This window comes from Guillardia theta (assembly GCF_000315625.1).
Source record: "Guillardia theta CCMP2712 unplaced genomic scaffold GUITHscaffold_84, whole genome shotgun sequence".
Classification (NCBI taxonomy): domain Eukaryota; class Cryptophyceae; order Pyrenomonadales; family Geminigeraceae; genus Guillardia; species Guillardia theta.
This window is the reverse complement of record NW_005434590.1, coordinates 95794-115396: the sequence shown is the minus strand read 5'-3', so window position 1 is coordinate 115396 and position 19603 is coordinate 95794. Positions and strand designations below refer to the sequence as shown.

The 19603-nt window shown below is 56.5% G+C and overlaps 7 protein-coding genes across 7 annotated transcripts; 4 read left to right on the top strand and 3 right to left on the bottom strand.

Annotated features, from left to right (window-relative positions):
- Positions 1-1419: 1419 nt before the first annotated feature.
- Positions 1420-5493, top strand: GUITHDRAFT_165205 (hypothetical protein; the record flags this gene model as incomplete). The annotated part of the gene is made up of 17 exons (XM_005825355.1): positions 1420-3336; positions 3397-3572; positions 3625-3720; positions 3770-3842; positions 3890-3940; positions 3990-4031; positions 4082-4142; positions 4248-4357; positions 4409-4435; positions 4487-4572; positions 4623-4737; positions 4787-4819; positions 4943-4986; positions 5031-5081; positions 5131-5165; positions 5209-5321; positions 5377-5493. 17 exons carry the CDS (start codon positions 1420-1422, stop codon positions 5434-5436), a joined length of 3090 nt encoding a protein of 1029 aa, XP_005825412.1. The 3' UTR covers positions 5437-5493.
- A 132-nt stretch (positions 5494-5625) lies between these two features.
- Positions 5626-7362, bottom strand: GUITHDRAFT_115399 (hypothetical protein; the record flags this gene model as incomplete). Its single annotated transcript, XM_005825354.1, has 9 exons — positions 5626-5676; positions 5719-5760; positions 5870-5946; positions 6054-6154; positions 6200-6267; positions 6314-6358; positions 6498-6578; positions 6667-6744; positions 6874-7362. The coding sequence occupies 9 exons, from the start codon at positions 7360-7362 to the stop codon at positions 5626-5628; spliced, it is 1032 nt and encodes a 343-aa protein (XP_005825411.1).
- Positions 7363-7992: 630 nt separating this feature from the next.
- GUITHDRAFT_165204 (hypothetical protein) lies at positions 7993-9805 on the bottom strand (the record flags this gene model as incomplete). Its single annotated transcript, XM_005825353.1, has 10 exons — positions 7993-8127; positions 8253-8504; positions 8546-8604; positions 8656-8762; positions 8812-8996; positions 9043-9203; positions 9258-9316; positions 9343-9393; positions 9545-9595; positions 9788-9805. 10 exons carry the CDS (start codon positions 9803-9805, stop codon positions 8060-8062), a joined length of 1011 nt encoding a protein of 336 aa, XP_005825410.1. The 3' UTR covers positions 7993-8059.
- A 2430-nt stretch (positions 9806-12235) lies between these two features.
- On the top strand, positions 12236-12697 carry GUITHDRAFT_46325 (hypothetical protein; the record flags this gene model as incomplete). The annotated part of the gene is made up of 1 exon (XM_005825352.1): positions 12236-12697. A coding segment is annotated over one exon (462 nt), but the record flags the coding sequence as incomplete, so codon positions are not given.
- A 514-nt stretch (positions 12698-13211) lies between these two features.
- Positions 13212-13613, top strand: GUITHDRAFT_77179 (hypothetical protein; the record flags this gene model as incomplete). Its single annotated transcript, XM_005825351.1, has 1 exon — positions 13212-13613. A coding segment is annotated over one exon (402 nt), but the record flags the coding sequence as incomplete, so codon positions are not given.
- Positions 13614-14233: 620 nt separating this feature from the next.
- On the top strand, positions 14234-14712 carry GUITHDRAFT_77168 (hypothetical protein; the record flags this gene model as incomplete). Its single annotated transcript, XM_005825350.1, has 2 exons — positions 14234-14457; positions 14502-14712. Coding segments are annotated over 2 exons (435 nt in total), but the record flags the coding sequence as incomplete, so codon positions are not given.
- Positions 14713-16022: 1310 nt separating this feature from the next.
- Positions 16023-19204, bottom strand: GUITHDRAFT_115396 (hypothetical protein; the record flags this gene model as incomplete). Its single annotated transcript, XM_005825349.1, has 19 exons — positions 16023-16074; positions 16120-16178; positions 16225-16266; positions 16310-16338; positions 16385-16413; positions 16457-16520; positions 16569-16637; positions 16680-16734; positions 16782-16847; positions 17080-17467; positions 17517-17623; positions 17852-17899; positions 18056-18205; positions 18249-18280; positions 18330-18369; positions 18417-18480; positions 18526-18567; positions 18609-18955; positions 19007-19204. 19 exons carry the CDS (start codon positions 19202-19204, stop codon positions 16023-16025), a joined length of 1881 nt encoding a protein of 626 aa, XP_005825406.1.
- Positions 19205-19603: the final 399 nt, after the last annotated feature.

Here is a 19603-nt window from a genome sequence, read left to right as displayed (position 1 = left end):
AAGTCATGCCCGCCCTTGCGCTCGTTCGATGTTTCTTTGATACTTCCATCTGAGGCAGACTTGATTTCCCGGAAACTCATGGAAGGGGTACTTCGTCAGTATAAAGAGGGGGTTATAGAGGGGTTACATGACGGGTGGTGTCCAGTGGAAAATGAGGGGTACTTTCTATCGGTAGATGAGGGTACTTCGTATGGGGGGTGTTTCCTCCCAAAGCGGAAGTGGTAGGGGTAGTAGGGTTGTATCGAAAGGAGTTGACCGGGTAGTACAAAGAGAGTGTTCACGACAATGCGAGCGGAAAAGGGTAGGGTACATAAAAGAAAAATCAATCATGAATATAGGGTAGGGGTGATGTAAGCGAGGAACAAAGCAGGAACAGTTCTGAAAAAGCTTGTTTGGAGGAGGTAGGGGTGACACCCTACCCTTGCTTGTCCATGGGGTGTAGGCAATGTAGACACCTGGGACCCCTGATTTAATGTGCTCCACCCCCCAATTTGACTTGATATCTACCCCTTCACCCTGTTAGCTGACCAACACAGTACCCTCACCTACCCTACGTACACGATACCTCCTTGTTCAAGTCTCCCACCCTTGTTGGATCACTCAATACTCTTGTAGTTGTGGGGTACTTGAGCCCTTTTCGAGTACCCCTACCTGTGTAACATGTACCCCCACCTGCTTATTTCTGGACCCCCATAGTAATCTGTGAAATATTTTAAACGGAAAGGACCCCTACCACGTAGGAAACAAGCACACCCCCGCAATTTAGTACCCTACCCTTGCGAAAGGACCCCAAGGTCAGAACCCCTCTCTCAGTCAAGCTATGGCAGGAACAGGCGCAGACGATATCTGGAGGAGAGGAAGGGGGAGAGGGAGGAGGAGCCGTAGAGCAGATGAGGGTGAATGAACTTAACAGGATGGGAAGGAGTAGAGGAGGAAGCGGGAAGATGAGATGGTGAGAAGATGAAAGGCACCATGTGATCAGATCAGGGAGGAAGCTAGTCGACTTCGTTGGCAGGTTGATACCTGGCGAAGAGGATTGTGAATCTGTGAAGGGAGGTCATGTTGCAGGAGGGAAGAGACAGATAGATTCAAGAAAGGAAAGGAAAGGAAGAGATGAAGAAGGAAAGCGTAGGGTAGGATTAGAGGAAACGAGTGAGTGGTTGGGAGCTTGTGCAACAGAATAGGAAAGGACGATTGATGAGCAGAGTGAGGAGTAGTGAGATGATTTGTTCCAAATGTTGTTGGATCATTCTTCATGGCTGACGCGTGAGCTTGCAGGGTCCGGAAGACGGTACTCTTCCACGAGGCTTCCACTGCCACCATACAGGGTCCGCCTTCCCTATAAGTAGGACGCGCATCTCTCATCTGAGCTCTTAGCCTTCGTCTCAGCTCACCCTTCATCGTTGCCCTCTGCTGAAGATGCAAATGTTTGTTGCCGCTGCTCGTGCATCTTTTGTAAGGCGAGTGAGGCAGCAATTCTCCTTGTCCAGCCTGCAGCGACAGTTTCCCCGAGCTCTGTCCTCCCGCAAGTTTTCTTCTCCAGCCCGAGTGCATGAGTCCTTCATCACAGGAACTGGGGGAGCCTATGTCGAGGAGCTCTTCGAAGCATGGGAGAAGGATCCCAACTCTGTTCACAAGTCATGGCAAGTTTTCTTCGCGAACCTGCAAGCCAACGCGCAGCCAGGCGCTGCTAACGCCCTCCCTCCGTCTCTGACCGGGGGGATCGAGCCGGTGCCAGTGGAAGTGGATCAGGTGGCGTCTGCAGCGGTAGACCACATGAACTTGCTCCTGTTAGTTCGAGCGTTCCAGGTGCGCGGGCATTACCTGGCGCACCTCGACCCTCTTGAAATCAACACAGCGAATATCCACATGCAGCCCGATGGTCAGATGCCTCAGTTTTTAGATCACAAGACGTATGGGTTCACAGATGCGGACCTTGATAGAGAGTTTTACATGGGAGCAGCGGCAATTGGAGCAGCAGCGGCTGGTGTGCTGGCTTCGGGACGTCCACAGACTCTTCGTGAGATCATTGACACGCTGAAGGGTGCTTATTGCGATACCATTGGAGTAGAGTTCATGCATATTCCGGATCTTGAACAGCAGAATTGGATCCGAGACAAGTTTGAAAAGTCAGATAAATTCCAGCATACCAAGTCGGACGTGCTGAACATGTACGACAGACTTGCGTTCGCTTCCAACTTTGAAACTTTCCTTGCTACGAAATACGGAGTGACCAAAAGGTTCGGTTTGGAGGGGGTAGAATCTGCGATCCCCGGTATCAAGAGCATGATAGACAGAGCCGCAGAGCTGGGGTGCGAAGCTTTCAATATTGGCATGCCGCACAGAGGCAGGCTCAACGTACTAGCCAACGTCATGAGGAAACCGATGGAGGAGATCTTTCAGGAGTTCATCGCAGGGACTGTGGCTTCCGTGCCCGGACATGACGAGGTCTGGGGCAGTGGCGATGTCAAGTATCACCTGGGATTCTCCATCGACCGACCCACCACTTGCGGCAAGCGGGTTCATCTTTCCTTAGTAGCAAACCCGTCCCACTTGGAAGCTGTGAATCCGGTGGTCCTCGGTAAAACCCGGGCGAAGCAAGAGTCATTGAAGGATGACACTCGTCGACGCGCCATGAGCGTTCTCCTTCACGGTGATGCTGCCTTTGCAGGTCAGGGCATCGTGTATGAGACCCTGGAACTTTCAGATATCAAAGGATACAGCACTGGGGGGACTGTGCACATCATCGTGAACAACCAGATTGGTTTCACAACTGATCCTCGCTTTGCAAGGTCCTCTCCTTACTGCTCGGATGTTGCGAAATGCGTCAGCGTCCCAATCTTCCATGTGAATGCAGACGATCTACAAGCAGTTTGCTGGGTTTGTGCAACTGCAGCTGAGTTCAGACAGAAGTTTGGCAAAGATGTGATTGTGGACATTGTTGGGTACAGGCGATACGGTCACAATGAGATTGACGAGCCGAGCTTCACACAGCCGCTGATGTATCAGCACATTTCCAAGACGAAGCCCGTGTTGCAGAAATTCCAGGACGAGGCGTTGGAGAAGTCCCTTCTGTCCAAGGACGAGATTGACAAGGTGGAGGCGGACTGCGTGAGAATCTTCGAACAAGCTTTCGAGAAGGCGAGGAGAAATGTTGAGAGTGGAACTTGGGATAAGGGTGAAATCCCCTTGGAGAACCGCTGGAAGGGATTCAAGTCTCGATTCAGCTTCTCTGCTCGTCAAGACACTGGAGTCCCGCTGGAGGAGCTGAGAAATGTCGGCGAGCGCCTGTCTTCGTACCCGAAAGACTTTCACATCCATCGCGGACTCGCGAGAGTCATGCAGGCATCCCTTCAACTCTGACTTGCCACATGATTTGTTGAACCTCGTTTGCAGAACAAGAAGCACATGTTCGACACTGGCGTTGGCCTCGACTGGGCAACGGCCGAGGCGCTGGCCTTCGGCACTCTGCTCAAGGAAGGTGTCCACGTGCGCCTGAGCGGACAAGACGTCGAGCGCGGGACCTTCAGCCACCGCCATGCTGTGTTGCACGACCAGGAGAACGAGAGCAAGTGAGGAGTCGACAACGTTTACCTTTCGAACTGAATCTGAACTCTCCTGCAGGTATGTTCCTTTGCAGAACCTCTCTTCAGACCAGGCAACCTTTTCCATCTTCAACTCCAACTTGTCAGAGTACGGCGTCCTTGGGTTTGAGCTCGGGTTCGCAGCCTCGTCGTCAGAGATTGCAGCTGTTGACTTCCCACCTCAGATATTCTCTCCATAGCCCTATGTCACTCGTGCTGTGGGAGGCTCAGTTCGGAGACTTTGCCAACACCGCGCAGGTACTTCAGTGGAACAAGACGTTGAGCACCTTGACAAGGGTGATCAGGTCATTATCGATCAGTTCATAGCGGCTGGAGAGCAGAAATGGCTGCGTCAGGTGTGCAGCTGCTCTTGTCCGTGGTTGAGCTGAACTTGCAATCACTCAGAGTGGACTTGTTATGCTCCTTCCCCACGGTTACGAGGGCCAGGTACAAGGGAATGCGCCAAGTGTTGTTGCTTTGACTGTGGAATCTGCTAGGGGCCAGAGCATTCCTCGGCAAGGATTGAACGTTTTTTGCAAATGAGCGATGATGACCCTGGTACTTGTCTTGTTCTTTTCATTGAGTTGCCTCTTTTGTTTGTTCTTGTTCTTTTCATGGAGTTGCCTCGTTTGTCTTTTATATAGCTAAAGTTTTGCATATCAGCGATCATCCCTGAGATGGCCCAGCATGGAAGGATGCAAATTCAGCACAGCAACTGGCAGATAGTCAACCTCTCTACTCCAGCAAACTACTTCCATGCCCTCCGCCGCCAGGTCAGCAGCTGCTTGACCTTTCCCGCCCATGATCGCTGACTCGCCCTGAAGATTCGCCGCGAGTTCCGCAAGCCCCTGGTAAAGTTCCTCACTTGTCATCTCCTTCCTAGTGGCCGACGTGAAGTTCAGGTCGTCTTCTCCCCCAAGTCCCTGCTGCGTCACCCGCAGTGTGTGTCCGACATCCAGGAGTTCGTACCAGGGATCCCGTTCCGCAGGTGGCTGCTTCCCGGCAGCTCGGCAACGAGCTAAAGTCTGTCTGTGGCAGAATGATCGACGAGCGCTTCCCCCACGACATCGTAGCGCCGGAGGAAGTGAAACGTCTCATCCTCTGCACTGGCAAGGTGTACTATGACGTCATCAAGTACCGCAACGACAACCAGGTCAGGCCCGTGGAGGGTGCGAGGGAGCCGTTGGCTGACCGTTGGACAGATCAAGAACATCGCAGTCGCAACGCTAGAGCAGGTCTGCTCTCAAAGTTGTTTCCATCCCTCCCTCCCTCCTTCCTCCCTTCCCTTCCCTGCCCCTCCCTTCCCTTCCCTGCCCCTCCCTTCCCTTCTCTCTCCAGCAACTCATGAGCGATGTCAGATCTCGCCCTTCCCCTTCGATCGTGTTCAGCAGCTCTCCAAGAAGTGAGGGTTTCTCCTCCTGAGCTTGTCAACTGACTGTCCTCAAGGTACCCTAACGCCGAGCTCGTGTGGGTCCAGGAGGAGCCTCAGAACATGGGGTGCGCAGCTCAGCTTCAGCTTGGGCCGTCCACTAACTAGTATGAGCAGGTGCTGGTCGTACGTCGAGCCGCGTGTAGCGACTGGTAGGAGGAGGCGACTCGTGCCGAGGGCCTGACGAGCTTGCAGCGCTCCTTGAAATCAATGGGAAGCGGATCAGCTACATCGGGAGAAACCCAGCAGCCTCTCCAGCTACCGGCAACAGCACCATCCACCTGGCCGAGATCGAGCAGTTCCTCGAGGTGACTGGCTGGTCTCTCTTCTCTCGTCTCTCTTCTCTTACCTCCTCCCCTCCAGGCTGCCTTCAACCTCGCTCCGGCCCCAGACCGCATGCCTCCCATCCGCTGGCGATACTGAGCGAGTGGCGGACGGGTTTGTATTCAGTCTGTACATTCAATGATCCACTTGAACTCGAAAGTTCCCTCCCCTCCCTCCTTCCCTCCTTCTCCACCTCTTCTCCATGCTCTCCTTCTCTCCCTCCCTCCCTTCCCTCCCTCCTCGCTGCTTTCATTCCCCTCTTCCCTCCATCCTCCTGCTTGTTAGGGGTCATCGAATTGAGGATGAGCTCGCTTCGTTCCTGCCCGGATGAAATATCGCCTGACCCCACAGTCAGTGAAACTCTCGCGCCCTTCCTCTCACCTTGAGCTCCTCGAAGCCAGGGTCCACATCTCGACAGAAGGCCTGGGAAAACGTTGAGCAGGAGGAAGTAGGAGGAGCAGGAGCAGGAGCAGGAGCAGGAGCAGGAGCAGGAGCAGGAGCAGGAGCATTTCTAGCTCGGAGATGCACTCACGTAGTAGTTGAAGGCGCCGTTCTTTTTGTACTTGTTGAAGATGAGGTTGAGATCATCCGTGCTCAGCTCCATCCGACCTGCTCCTCTCAGTTGCCAGCAGATCAAGGGAAGGAAGCGAGGGAGATGGAGGACGAGGACGAGGACGAGGATTACAACGAGGACGAGGACGAGGACGAGGGTTCACCTGTAAGCTGGTACATTCCTCGCAAGTACTGTGAGCGGGAGATACAGCCGGAGGACATGTTGATCATGGGGGTGCGCTGTGTAGTCTTCTTCATCCATGACCTGCGCTCATGTCAGCTGCTGCTTTCACCACCTGGTTGCCCTCACACGCTGGTGTTGAGGTAGGGGTCGAAATCTCCCAGCAGCTCCCGCGCTGAGATGCGGTCGGCGTAGATCTGCTCACTTACTCACTACTTCCTCGCTCGGCACCAACAGGCTGACCTTGTGCATGATGGCGGTCTTGAGCTCCTTGAAGCGCTTCTCCCCCTGATGACAGTCAGGAGAGAGGTTTGGGGGAGCAGCAGCAGGCAGCAGGCAGCAGGCAGCAGGCAGCAGGCAGCAGGCAGCAGGCAGCAGGCAGCAGGCAGCAGGCAGCAGGCAGCAGGCAGCAGGCAGGGGGATGAACCTCCTCTGATAGCTGCTGACGTGCCAGCGGCAGCTCATCCAGGCTCTTCTTGAAGTGTGAGGTGAACTCTTCGCTCCTTAGCTGCCACAGCAGCAGCATCAACCCAGTCTCCTTCCTCCTTTCCCCCTTTCCCCTTCCCCCTTCCTCCTCCCATCTTGGCTAGTTTCACCTGCTCGCTCATCCAGAGATATCGGTCGGGGAGAGTCATTGTGCCCCTGTCGTAGCTGGCCGAGTGATGAGAGACATTCTGATCATATCACAGTGAGAGAACAAACGAGAGCAGAAGCAGCAGCAGCAGCAGCAGGATGCAAGAACAAGGACAAGAATCATGCGAACGAAGACACCACCCATGACTGACAACTCACTGCAAGTAAACCTCCCACAAAACAACAACAGACAAGGAGTAGACATGATCGGAGCTTGCCTGAAGAACTTCGCAAAGAGCTTCATAGTTGATCCTCTCGTCCTTGTACGGCATGCCTGCCCGTTCCTCCTCAAAGTACGACGCCAGCATGTCGAACGCCTTGTCTGACAGGTCGCTCAGACACCCGCACTGATCAATGGCTCGACGGAGGTTGATCTTGGAGATGAAGCCGGAGTAGCGCTTTTGATGGCGGATGGCTGGGGATCGGAGGGTATCGAACTCGGACACGAAGTCGAGGAGGAGGATGTTGCGTTGCTGGAAGCGATGGTGGATGAAGGCGAGGATGTGGAGGACGCTGGTCTCGGGATCCTCCTTGTACCATCCTCTTGGAACCTTGGACATGCCATCGCGGTCAATCAGACTTGCCATCATCGTCCCGTCCATCGTGACCTTGATGTCTGTCCCGATGCGAGGGGTCACCTCAGTTGTAGTCCCATCCATCTGTGTGGGAGTTAGTGCATGACAACATGGCGGGGTTGGAAGCATATTGACACAAGCACATGTGCTGCTCTCCTGCTCTCCTACTCAGTAGTACTCCTGCTCCTGCTCCTGCTCCTGCTCCTGCTCCTGCTCCTGCTCCTGCTCCTGCTCCTGCTCCTGCTCCTGCTCCTGCTCCTGCTCCTGCTCCTGCTCCTGCTCCTGCTCCTGCTCCTGCTCCTGCTCCTGCTCCTGCTCCTGCTCCTGCTCCTGCTCCTGCTCCTGCTCCTGCTCCTGCTCCTGCTCCTGCTCCTGCTCCTTTATCCTGCTCTGTTGAGTCTCTCTCCTGAAACAGACAGGCCCTATGGGTCAACGGCTCGGGCCATTTTTCAAGTCTGCCTCAACCAGACTGATAGTCTGATCTGAAAGGCAGAAAAAGTATCTTCAACAATGAATAGAGTAGGACTCGGGCAGAAGTGATTGCCTTTCACATTGTTCTACCAAGCATGGGATGCGGACTCTCCTTCACCCGCGTCCCTCAGCTACAAGCAGGGAGGGAGGGAGAGACGGAGGGTGCGAGGGTGAGAGGAGGGGACGGGGGGAGGATGGAGCCTGAGGGAGGGACGAGGGAGGTCTTAGCTAGAGCCCTGACATCTCCTCGACTTCTGTCTTGACAAGCCTCGTTATCATACAAGGTGAACTTAATCTACATGTTCCCCTCTCAGGGCCCGCTGTACCCCGATACATTCCGAAGGTCCTTGAGCCATGCAGGATCTGGTTCTGAAGGCCCTGCGGTAGAGCAAGTAAGGATACGACAAGATCGAGCAGAGGAGCAACAAGCAAGAGGAGGATGGGACAAGAGCAAAGGGAGGGGAGCGAAGGGAGAGCGACGCAGCCAAGGGGCAGGAACAGACCTGAAGGAGCTGATGTCTTCTTGGGAGCAAACCGATGCCAATCGGCGTCATCCCCACAGCCAGCGGGATCGTTGCACGGAACAATGAGATCTCCCTTACGCCCGATCGTGGGGACTCTCTTGTCTTGTTCCTCCGCCTTCCGTTCAGCCTCCAGCGCTCGAGTGTCGGTGTGGAGCGATGAGACAGGGTTGAAGGAGAAGGCAGCTCCATCACAAAGGTGCGGATCCGACGAGGCTTCTTGGTCGCAGCGAACTGACACAAGTCAGCACCAGCCATGCGAGTCGCAATCTTACCCTGCGCGTCCATCGAGCGTCCGATCATGGGGGAAGGATACTCCGGATTCCGTTGGCCACTGGGCAAGGGATCACGAGGACGGCAGCTGCGACCAGGAGCAGCACGTCACCTGAACGCCCTCCACATGTACCTCAGCGCAGGGTCCACCACATCGTTCTGCGATGCGGACTCAACGTCGGAGTAGGGCACAACCCGATCGCTAGCGCCAACGACATGCTGGGCAAGAGTCAATCAGGACGCTCGCTCAAGCGAGGAGGAGGAGCACCTGTCCAAGGGGGTTGTTCTCCCTAATGGGCTCTGTCATTCCCATGTAGTTGTTGGAGTGTCCAACAGTCTCCCAGCTCTCGTGCAACCCCGCATATAGAGCTTTCCCAGGTGTCGAGCTCGTCAGCCGCAAACTCTGTGCCCTCAGTCGCTTTCTGTCTTTGAGCTGTAAACTAGGTCCCCTCCCTAACAAAGGAGGATCAGAAGGACCGCGGAGCAAGCTTCATGGGACCTCTTCGCACGTTTGCTTGCCCGTACCATTCATACATCGGCTGCTCAATCTTAAGGGGCGAAGAAAGAGCAAGGACGTCTGCAACCTTGATGTCTTGATAGGATGACCCTGATTCATAGGGATACAGTGGATACTGCGCTGGCTGCATGTACCCTTGAGGCCTGTCATACCCTTGAGCCGTAGATCATCAATCAACATCATTCTCCTCCTCTTACCTGTAGACATCAGCGTACGGAGACTGGATGTAGGGATAGGGCTGCAGAAGTCTCCTGAGCTGAACCGATCCAATCCCATCCGTACCTGTCCCACGATGAAGTCCAGCCCTGAAAAAGTTCCCTTTGCCGCTAGCTGCTGCGTGCTCAAGTCAGCCGTCAAGTCCTCCAAACAGTCAGGGTCTTCACCTCGCGCTCTCTGCTCGTGGACAACCTCACGGTGACCAGCACAAGGAACAGCGCCCTGGAAGGGAATATGACGAGAGCACCGCATTAGCGAGATTTCTTACCCAGCAGCAACTCCTCCTCCCATCAACATATTGTAGCTCCTTGGCCTCATCCTGCAAGTAATTTTACATCTTAGAATACAAAGCTTAAGATGAAAGACACAGAACACATCCATTTCTGGCATGTCATGGGGTTTTCAAATCACACCTTTCAAGTCATAATCTCAACTTCTCACTCTCGCATCCCTGCTGATCTCATCTCAAACATCTCTACCAGCTATCCATTGCAGGTTCTCCATGGAATACCTCAGTTTTTCTCGGCATGGTCACCCTCACATAGAACTTAAATCATCCAATTCCTCTTTCAATCCTTCGCTCATGTGTCGTTCATCAATCTCAACTACCTGTATCCTCCATTTTTCTCTGTCCTGCTCTCCTAGCGCATCACTCCTCCCTCTTCGCTCCTCCTTGTCCAGCAAACTCTCCTTTCCTTCCCCCTACCATTCCTACTCCCGCTCCCCAAGAGCCACAAAGTCATCGCCCTCTTCCGCAGAACACTCAGACAGGCGGGCCCCAGGGCGGGCCGGGCCCGCGGCTGCCGAACTAGGCAGTACGGATCGGGGCCGGGCCGGGCCGAAACAGGCTCGGAGTGATTCAGTGCGGCGCGTGCCGCGCCGCTGCAATCATCATCTTCGGGGCTCGTCACCCACGGTGGCACGCCGGGTGCTCAGAGTCATACGGTCAGGCTTCTCAGGCTGATCCCGGAGTCCCGCCGGCGCCGCTAATCGGACTCCCCCCCCCCAGGGCCAGCGGCGGCGCGGCCCGGGCCCTGATACTTCGGACCGAAGCAAAGACCACTGATCAGTTCATCAAGTGAAGTGTATAGATCTCCAACTGAGAAATGGAGCAGTATCTCCGACCTTCAAGTTCTAATGCTCACTGCCGTGACAATCAATGAATTGCAATGCGGCGATTTGGTAAGGAAAATAAAGAGGAATGAATAGATTTTTTGATCAAATATAAAAGGCATTAAGACCGAGCACCCCCTTAGCAAGACGGCTAGGAAGGCCTCCTCTTCGTTCGATGGTCATCATGTGTTAACTCGGCGCTATATGACTGGCACGGCTGGCACTCAGCGGCCGCATGCGACTCCGTACGGTCATCATGCACTCAGCCAGTGGCACACGGTGACTCGGTTAGGCCGCCGGGGCGGCCCGGTCCGAGCAGCAGTGGGCCCCGGGGCGCGGCCCGGCCCGGCGGAATCGGTGATCCGGACAGGCACTCGTGCGAGCCTCCGGTACTGAACTTGGAGTGATCGTTCAGCGGGGCCCGGTTGATATAGACTGAGAGGGTGGGGGGTAGGGTGCGAATGTCCCCGCTATGACCTATGGTTATAGTGAGGTCATAGTGGAGTAGTACCATGGGGCTTTGACCCCAGGTCACCAGAGTTAACTGCCCTGGGCCCGGCCCTCCTTGTGAACTTGTCCTGCTTGTCCTGCTGTGCTCCCGTCTTGTGCTGCTGCCCGCCTGCTCCTCTTGTACCTGCTCATCCTCCTACGCCTACTCCTTCTCCTTCTCCTTCCGAGTTCTCCTTCCGAAGTTCTCCTTCTCCTTCTCCTTCTCCTTCTCCTTCCGAGTTCTCCTTCTCCTTCTCCTTCTCCTTCTCCTTCTCCTTCTCCTTCCGAGTTCTCCTTCTCCTTCTCCTCCCACCTGACACATCCCCTCCTCACTTGCCTTGCCTCCCACTTGTCAACTCCTCTCCCCTCGCCCTGCCTTCAACTGCTTCTGCATCCGATTAGGGCATGAAAGGCAATCTGACAGTATGACATGACAAGAATCGCCTCCCCCCCTCCCCTCCCTCCTCTGACCTCGGCCTCAGCATCCCTTGATCAACATCCATCCACAGCAGACCCGCCGCTAAATGAAAGTTCACCCTCTACGGATGATCAAGATGTGATCGCTACAGCTCTAGCGGCTGACTCCACGAGCCCTGATCACGATGTAGCTGATGACCGTCCAACAGAATCAGTCTCGGCGACGTTGCCAGAGCAAACCCCCTCAACTTCTCTCACCAGCGAAGCTGATGCTCCTCCCCTCCCTGCCCACCCCGATGTTTCCCTTCCCGAGAAACCTCCGCAGGAGGCGCCGCCTGCTCGGGCTCCCTTGCTCCAACGGGGCTCCTTCGCGTTCGAGCCTCTGCAGCGATCTCCTTCCTTCATCCCGCAGTTTCTGTTTCAGCGATCTCGCTCGTCGAGGACTGATCTCACGCAGCAGTCTGAGCACATTGCTCTCGATGTGCTTCCTATTTCCCGCCGTTTGTCCTCTCATCGAGGCTCAGTGTCTCGGCTCGTGGGCTCCGTTCCTGCTCCTTTCATGCGCAGGCAGTCAAGCCGAAGAGTAGACTTCTGTGAAGAGGAGGAAGAGCTCAAGGGCCTGCTGCAACAGATCTACGAGAAGCTCGAAGACGACGACAAAAGGATCAAGGACAAGGAGTACGGAGCTCTGTTTGAAACCATCTCGCACGATGCTGCCAAAGTGAGTGTGTCAGGGGGGCTCGGAGAAGTGTTGATCCGGCTGGGAATAAGGATCGAACTGGAGCATCTTCAGAGCGTGATCCATCAGGTGTGTCAGACACAAGGGAGGGAGCCGGACGATTGGGTCGGCACAGGGATAGCGCTGAAGAAGCCGGTGTACCACGAGCTGACGCGAACCGAGTTCATCGATGTCATGGCCATCATCACTCGCAAGAACGACACCAAGCACCGGCTGCTCCGCGCAAAGAGGATGTTTGCTCTGCTCGATGTGGATAAGGCCGGTTTTCTTGATTGCCAGAAACTTACCAACTTCTTGCAACACAACACCATCAACTTCCTGCCTGAGCGGCTCTCCACGATCATGGACGTTGTGGTTGGGAGCGGGAAGGACATCAGCATGGAAAAGTTTCTGCTGCTGATGGGCTTCGAGGGCGTCCAGGAAGCTGACTTGGAGAGCATCGAGCTGCAGGAGCGCCGGGCGAGGCTGCAGGAGGCAGTCACGACCTTCCACACCTTCGACGAGGATGGGAGTGGGACCATCGACACCTCGGAGCTGACGGGGATCATGAAGACGATGGGGCAGAAGATGACGCAGGAGGAGGTGGAACACATGTTCTCCCTCGCTGACAAGCACGGGACCGGGGAGATCGACTTTGAGAATTTCTGTGAGTGCTTGCTGGCTCGACTGAAAGCCCTGCTGACGCGCTTGATCGGTGACAGGCTACTACGTGCTGGGCATTTCCAAGCTTGACTTCAAGCAGATGCTCGACGCTCATCTCAAGGAGCCCGTCGTGGTCGAGAGCGTTGGCTCGAACGTGCGGAGGAAGGGAATCGACCAGCTTGTGCCCGAGGCGATCAAGCGAGCGAGCTCGGGGGCGGAGGAAGAGAGTATAGAACGGACTGCCAGCACCAGTCAGGATTTCGTGTGGCAGGACTTCGGTCAGTACGGGAAGATGATGTTTGAGTACGTGATGCACAGAAACGAGGCCGAAGGCATGAGCAGCAACCTCGTACGCCGCGTGCTGATGCGCCCGCTAGCTCTCACCGTCCACAAGCACCGAGTCATCGTCACCTGCGCCAGGTTCGATCCCAGCGGGACCAAGGTCGCAGTGACGAGCACGGACGGCGACCTGCGGCTCTTCGACCTCTCCAAGCCCAAGGCGAAGCAGCTGGCGATGGCAATGGCGCACGACCACATGGCCCTCTGCTTGGAGTGGCTGCCAGAGAGCAAGGGGATCGTGACCGGGTCTGCCAACCACTCCATCTCCTTGTGGTCCCCCGACACCCTCGAGCTCCTGTGCTCCGACACCCTCCTGCACACGGGCTACGTCAGAGCGGTCGCCTGCTCTCCTGACGGGGAGCAAGTGGCGTCGGGGGGCTCAGACATGGTGATCTGCATCAGGAGAGTGACGAGCTCTCCTGTGCTCTTTGCGCCCGGAGGGAAGCATCTGGTCGGACACAGCTCGTGGGTCCGGTGGATTCACTTCACCCGAGACAACAAGCGGCTGATCAGCGGCAGCGACGACCAGACGGTGATGGTGTGGGACACCAGGACAGGCGCTTCCATGCAGACGCTCCGAGCTCACTCGCACACAGTCTCGGGGGGATGCTCCCTCCCCAACAACCGGCTCTTCACCTGCGGGTTCGACGAGAACCTGCTGCTGTGGACGCAGGACACGGGTCTGCTGGGGTACCTGCGAGTGTTTGTGGCAGAGGCGTTCGACCTTCCTCGAGGAGATCTGCTGAGCGGGACCATGAGCAACCAGCGGTTTGTCAAGGTGGAGCTGGGAAAGGGCCAGCAGGAGCAGACGAAGTTCAAGGGAGGGCGATCGCCGCAGTGGTACGAAGAGTTCAACATGAACGTGTGGAACCTGGACGAGCGGGTGAACATCCAGGTGTACGACTGGGACAAGGATGAGCAGCATCGCTTCCTGGGGGACCTGTCGATCCCCCTGGAGGAGCTGGTGTATGCCGATGAGGGGATTACTGACAGAGAGTACGACTTGCACGATGACGAGGGAAACGTGGGCAAGTCTTCGATCGCCCTGCGGTTCACGTTCCGTCAGATCAAGTGCATAGGAGAGCTGACGGTGACTCATTCCACCTCTGCTGCTACATGCGCTCAACGTGCTGTGATGATGGTGTTGCAAGTTGTTTGACTCCGCATGTTGATGATGACGGAAGCTCTTTCTTGGACGTGTTGTGACGATGTTGATACATGTTCTTTCTTGCACGTGTGCTTCAACCTCGGTGTTGCTTCTTCTCTCTCTCTCTCACTACCTGTCAGGTAATGATCGAGAACGCGAGGAATCTGCCTCGCATGGACACCTTCGGCCTCTCCGACCCCTTCTGTGCCGTCACGTGCGGCAAGGGCGTGCGCCACAAGACCAAGGTGATCAAGAACACGCTCAACCCGACATGGCACGAAGAGTTTGTTTACAAGTAAGAAGAGGCCCTGCCCTTGCCGCGTTCTCATGCTCTTGCAGCGTCGAAGACAGCGCGAGGGAGCTCAAGATCGCCGTGTACGACTGGAGTCTGACCAAGGAGGAGGACTTCATCGGGCAGGTGACGTTCCCCATGTCGGAGCTGGTCGCCTCCTCCTACATCAACGACTGGTTCAAGCTGCGCACCATGGACCAGCAGGAGGCCAAGGGTGAGATCCAGCTCAAGATCAACTTTGTGTCCGAGGAGCAGCGGGACAAGGGAATAGTCCGGTACAGGAGGAACCCAGCTTCATGGCCAGCTAGCGAGCCCACGGACTTCAACTACTACTCCCCTGTCGGGCAGCTGAAGCTGCTGGGGAGAACGATACTGAGAGGAAAGTGCAAGCACTGCAACAAGCACCGGGGCAGCCATAGCAAGAATCTGCGCTGCGACCTGGGGCTAGGCAACTACCTGCACTGCATCGCCGTCTCTAGCGATGGCGCTTTCCTCGCCTGGGGTACCGGAGACGGTCGCATCCGAGTAGCCAACACCATGACCGGGCAGCAGATCGCTTGCTGGACGGCCTACGCCGGGCCCGTGCGGGGCCTTCACTTCTCGCATGGCGACTTGCGACTCCTGTCATGGGGCCCCGACGCGAAGGCAACGCCGGCGAGCGACTTCGTGATGGGGTCGTACATGCCCAAGGACAGCAAGCAGCAGGAGGTGGGAAAGCGAAACGCCGTGGACGTGTGGTACCTGGGGAGCATGGTGAAAGCCGTCGACATGCTGCACGGGCAGCAGCGACGAGACTCGTCTCAGCTGGGAGCGTCGAAAGGATCGCGAGATGAAAGCGAGGGCAACAAGTCACCCTCGCAGCAGAAGGAGGGAGAAAAGAGCCCAGACGAGGAGGAGGAGGAGGAGGAGGAGGAGGAGGAGGAGGAGGAGGACGAAGAGGAGGACGAGCAGGATGAGCAGGAGGCGAACGAAGAGAAAAACGAAGAGGGCACGAGCGATTCGTCCAAGGACAAGGACAAGGACAAAGGCAAGGGCAAGGGCAAGGGCAAGGGCAAGGGCAAGGGCAAGAAGCATGAGGTAGAAGTCTTCAGGAAGAGTCGCAACTTTCGTCGGAAGCTTCCAGGAGCGAAGATGGGATACACGGCCGTGTACTACCCTCCTCCCTTGCTCATCGACGGGAAACCGGCCCGGTCCTGTCTCAAGGGCAGCCCCTACTGCGTCCGACCTACTACCGTCCTCTCAGCAGGGATCACCTTCCACGAGGAGGAGGACCCCGAGATCTTCTTCTACCCCCCCGAGTACCCGACGGAGAACGGCAACGACGATGAGGACGGGCACGATGCGAGTGAGGATGACCCCGCAGCGCAGCGGAGGGAGAGGAAGAGGGAGCGACGAGCGAAGGAGCGAGCGGAGAGGAAGAAGAAGATGGAGGAGGTGGGCGAGTGCGACAGCGGGCTGTGTTGAACCTTGACATTCTTGTTGCAGGAGGAAGCAGCTGCGATCTCCCAGGACCCGCAGGAGGAGAGCAAGTGACTAGAGCACGTGACTAGAGCACGTGACCAGCTTCTTCATCTGTAGGTGGGAGCGATTGAATTGTCTCCGAACAAGAGGACGAACTCGCTGCACGTCAAGTCAGACGGCAGCCTGACAGCAAGAGCTCTGTACCTTTCACAGAGGGCAAACCGAAGGGTGTCGGCGTTCTTGAGGCGGTAGAAGACCATGGGCTGAGGTGTTGATGTCAGCCTTACCCCTTGACCTTCAGCTCGTCACCTCTGTTGGCATGCCGTTGAGAAAGCTCCCGTTGGTCGACCCCTGGTGTCGTGCTTGAGCTCTAGAGCCTCGTCTCCTCACTCACCAGGTCGATGAAGTAGGGATCTCCATCCTCTGCGCACCCGCATCAGCCCCCAGCAGCTTCCCAGCTGTGACTCACCGATCTTGTCGTCCTGCTGCATCTCGTCCCTGACATGTCCACGTCACGACCGTCCGACCCGCCACGTCACACCTCAGGATCGTCATGTGCTCCGATCTCTTGATGTTGGAGCGGTACTGGATCACCGCGTGCTGCCCTGCCGTGACTGGTGGGTGCCAGCTGGACTAAGAGCCCCTCGAAGTACCTGAGATGGTGTGATGGTCCAGGATGACCGATCGAGCCCCCAAGATCTGTCGAACGGCTCCTTCCCGCCCTGAGTGCGGGTAAGAGGAGGGCCGAGGAGACGGAGGGCAACCGATGAGGTAGTAAGAGTTTGATGAGACATCGATGATGCGCACGCAGTTCCCGGCCTGAACGTCGCGTGAGGAACGAGCGACTTTCTTGGCAGGGAGCGGACGGAAAATTCGTAGAGCCTCCATGGCTTCTTGGGCAGAGAGCTCTCCGGGGGCTCCGTGTACTTGAGCTGCTCTATGGGTTAAATGCAGAGGAGGAGGAGGAGGAGGAGGAGGAGGAGGAGGAAGAGGAGGAGGAGGAGGAAGAGGAAGAGAGGACGAGTGGTGTGAGAGGAAGACAGGAGAAAAGGAGTTCAGAGGTAAGAGCACAGAGTGGAGGACGGGAAGGGAACGGAAGGGGGAAGAGAGAGAGAGGGGAATGATGGTTGGCGGGGGCGGTGGGGAGGCGGCGCGGGCAGGGACCTGGATGCCGAGTCGTTGTGCCAGGGCGACCAAGTGAAGGTTGGAGGGCTGGTGGTAGAAAGGAGCCGCCTGGGAGCCTGGAATCGAGCTCCTCCAACTTTCAAACTGAGCGGCGTCAGCAGCAAACCTCCCTCCGAACGAGGGTGTGCTGGGGCTGGGAGGATACTTGAAGGATGGAGTGCCAGGGTGGAGCACGGGAGGAGGAGAAGGGTTCCGCCACTTGCCCTTCCATCGGTCCTCAGGATCTTTCCGCGGACGAGGCCCCTTGCGCGTGCTCAACGTTGTTCGTTGCCCCATGGACGTGTTTGGCATGATATTCTTGCCCTCCGCATGCTGGAACAAGACATCTGTCGCCGTCAACATCTCCATCATGAACTCTGCCGACCTCCTGGGGGAGCGCATGAGGAGGAGAGCAAGGGAGCAGCTGCAAGAGGTACCTTGCCTCATCCACAATCTCCTTGTCCTCATCGATGGTGAGATTGAGCTCATCGATGAAGGAGTAGTTGGAGATGAAGGTGGAGAAGTTGTCAAGGAAGAAGGCCATCTACAGGTTGAGCAAGAAAAGAGGGTTCTCATCACTCCTTTGATCCTCCCTTTCTCGCCCTCTCCCCGCTCCTCCTCATCCTCCTCCTCCTTCCACCCCACTCCACCCCGCTCCTCTTCCTCTTCCCCTCTGCCTCTGCGACTTCTTCCTCCTCGGCCTACTCCTCCCCCTCCCCCTCCTGCTGCCCCTCCTACTCCTCCTCCCCTTCCCCCTCCTCCTTTCACACACCTGCCAGTACGTCATAGCAATGGAGTCGTTCATAGCCTTGGTCCTGTTCTGTTACCGCAGTGTCAGCCAACGCCATGGAGCATTTCAAAATTCCTGAGGAGGAATCGTCCCAGGGTCCTCGCGGGGAGAGGAAGGGAGGTAATCGTCCCATTTGTGTCTCTGTCCTCCACATCAGGACCTGCTCTCCCCTACACTGTCCTTCACCTCCCAGTACGCAGCAGCTTGCCTCCCCACCAGCGACTGAAGGTAGCCAGTCAGGGTCCCCCACCACTCCTCCGCCTCCTCCACCTCCAGTTCGTTCAGGCTGTCGAAGACTTTCCCCTTCGACGCGAAGTTCACGTAAGTTGAGTTGTCCTGCCGTCAAATCAAACAGGCAGGTCATAAGGACAGGTAGCACATGTTCGGTCTTGTTCTCGACTTCGATGGCAGCTGCTCCACTACAGTCAGACAAACACAGTCGGCCAGCAAGCAAGCTCACGGCTTTGAGTCGCCACAGGAAGATTCGGCGGCTCCCGTCCCTGTGCAACTTGCTCCTTACAAGTCAGGACAGGAAGGCACAACCGACCTGAGCCACCATGGCCTCATGGAGAGTTTTGTTCTGCTCTGGCGTGAAGGTGAGAAGGATATTCCTGGAAGAGACGTCAGAGTTGGAGGAAGAGAACGTTGCTGCTCACCTGTGCTGCCGGATGAACTGTTCCTGGAGGGCCTCGTACTCTCTGCATGGGGTGAGGAGGCGGGAGGTAAGAGAGGAGAAAACCTTGTTCTCGCTTCCTCCTCGTCGATTTCAAGCACGGTATCTGGGTCTAGAGGCTTCCAAGCCAGCTCGTAGCTCGGCCAGGTCTCCCCAGGCACACTCTCCTCGAATTCTTCCAGTTCAGCCTGAAACCCAGAGCTCTCCTCCTCGGGCTCGTCGAAACAGATCTCCTCCGCAGACTCTCGCATGCTGCGCTTGCGCATTGGCGGAGAGCTCGGGCTGATCATTCGCTTCCGAGACACCTCCTCCTCCTCCTCCTCCTCCTCCATCACGGTGGTCAGCTTGTCGCAAATCTCTTCTGCCTCTGCATCGTAGTAGTATCCCGGGTACCTCAGGTCCGGTGGAGGCACCTTAACGATCGGTAACGAAGACGCCTCCCTCCTCCCCCCCCCTCTCCTCACCTCCAAACTCCTCCGATGCTTGTCAAGAACAGACTTAGGAGGCAAAGTCGTCGGCCTGCCAGCGCTCCCCTGCTCCGCCCATAGAAAGGACGGAAGCGCCTTCCCGGCCTCCGATACTGCCCATGGAAGGACCCTCGTGGCCTTCGCTGCATGTAGTCTCCGCGACCCCGCGCGCTCGACCGATAGTTCGACTGCCATAAGGCGGTTAGGAAGAAGCCGACAAGCCGGTCAAGGAGCAGAGTAGGAGTGCGGGGGGAGCGGCGGAGGTTGGAACCAGGGAGCAAGGGAGCAGGAGAGCACGGAGCAGGAGAGCATACAAGGAAGTGACAGCCAAGTCACCTGCCAAGGCGGTCGGTCGGAGGAAGGGTACGATCTCCCTATACCATCCTCTCACAATGACGATGAGGGAACACAAGGAAGAAACAACCTCTGCCTGATCCCCCGTTGTAGACGACATCCTCATCATAGTAGTCACTCCCACCTCGAAGCAGGAGACGCCTGTGGCTCCATCCTATCGCTCCCTCTCTGCGTCATCTCTCAAACCAACCCCCTTCACAGATAACAGCACCTCGCTCCCCCTCCCTCCGACCTCATCGC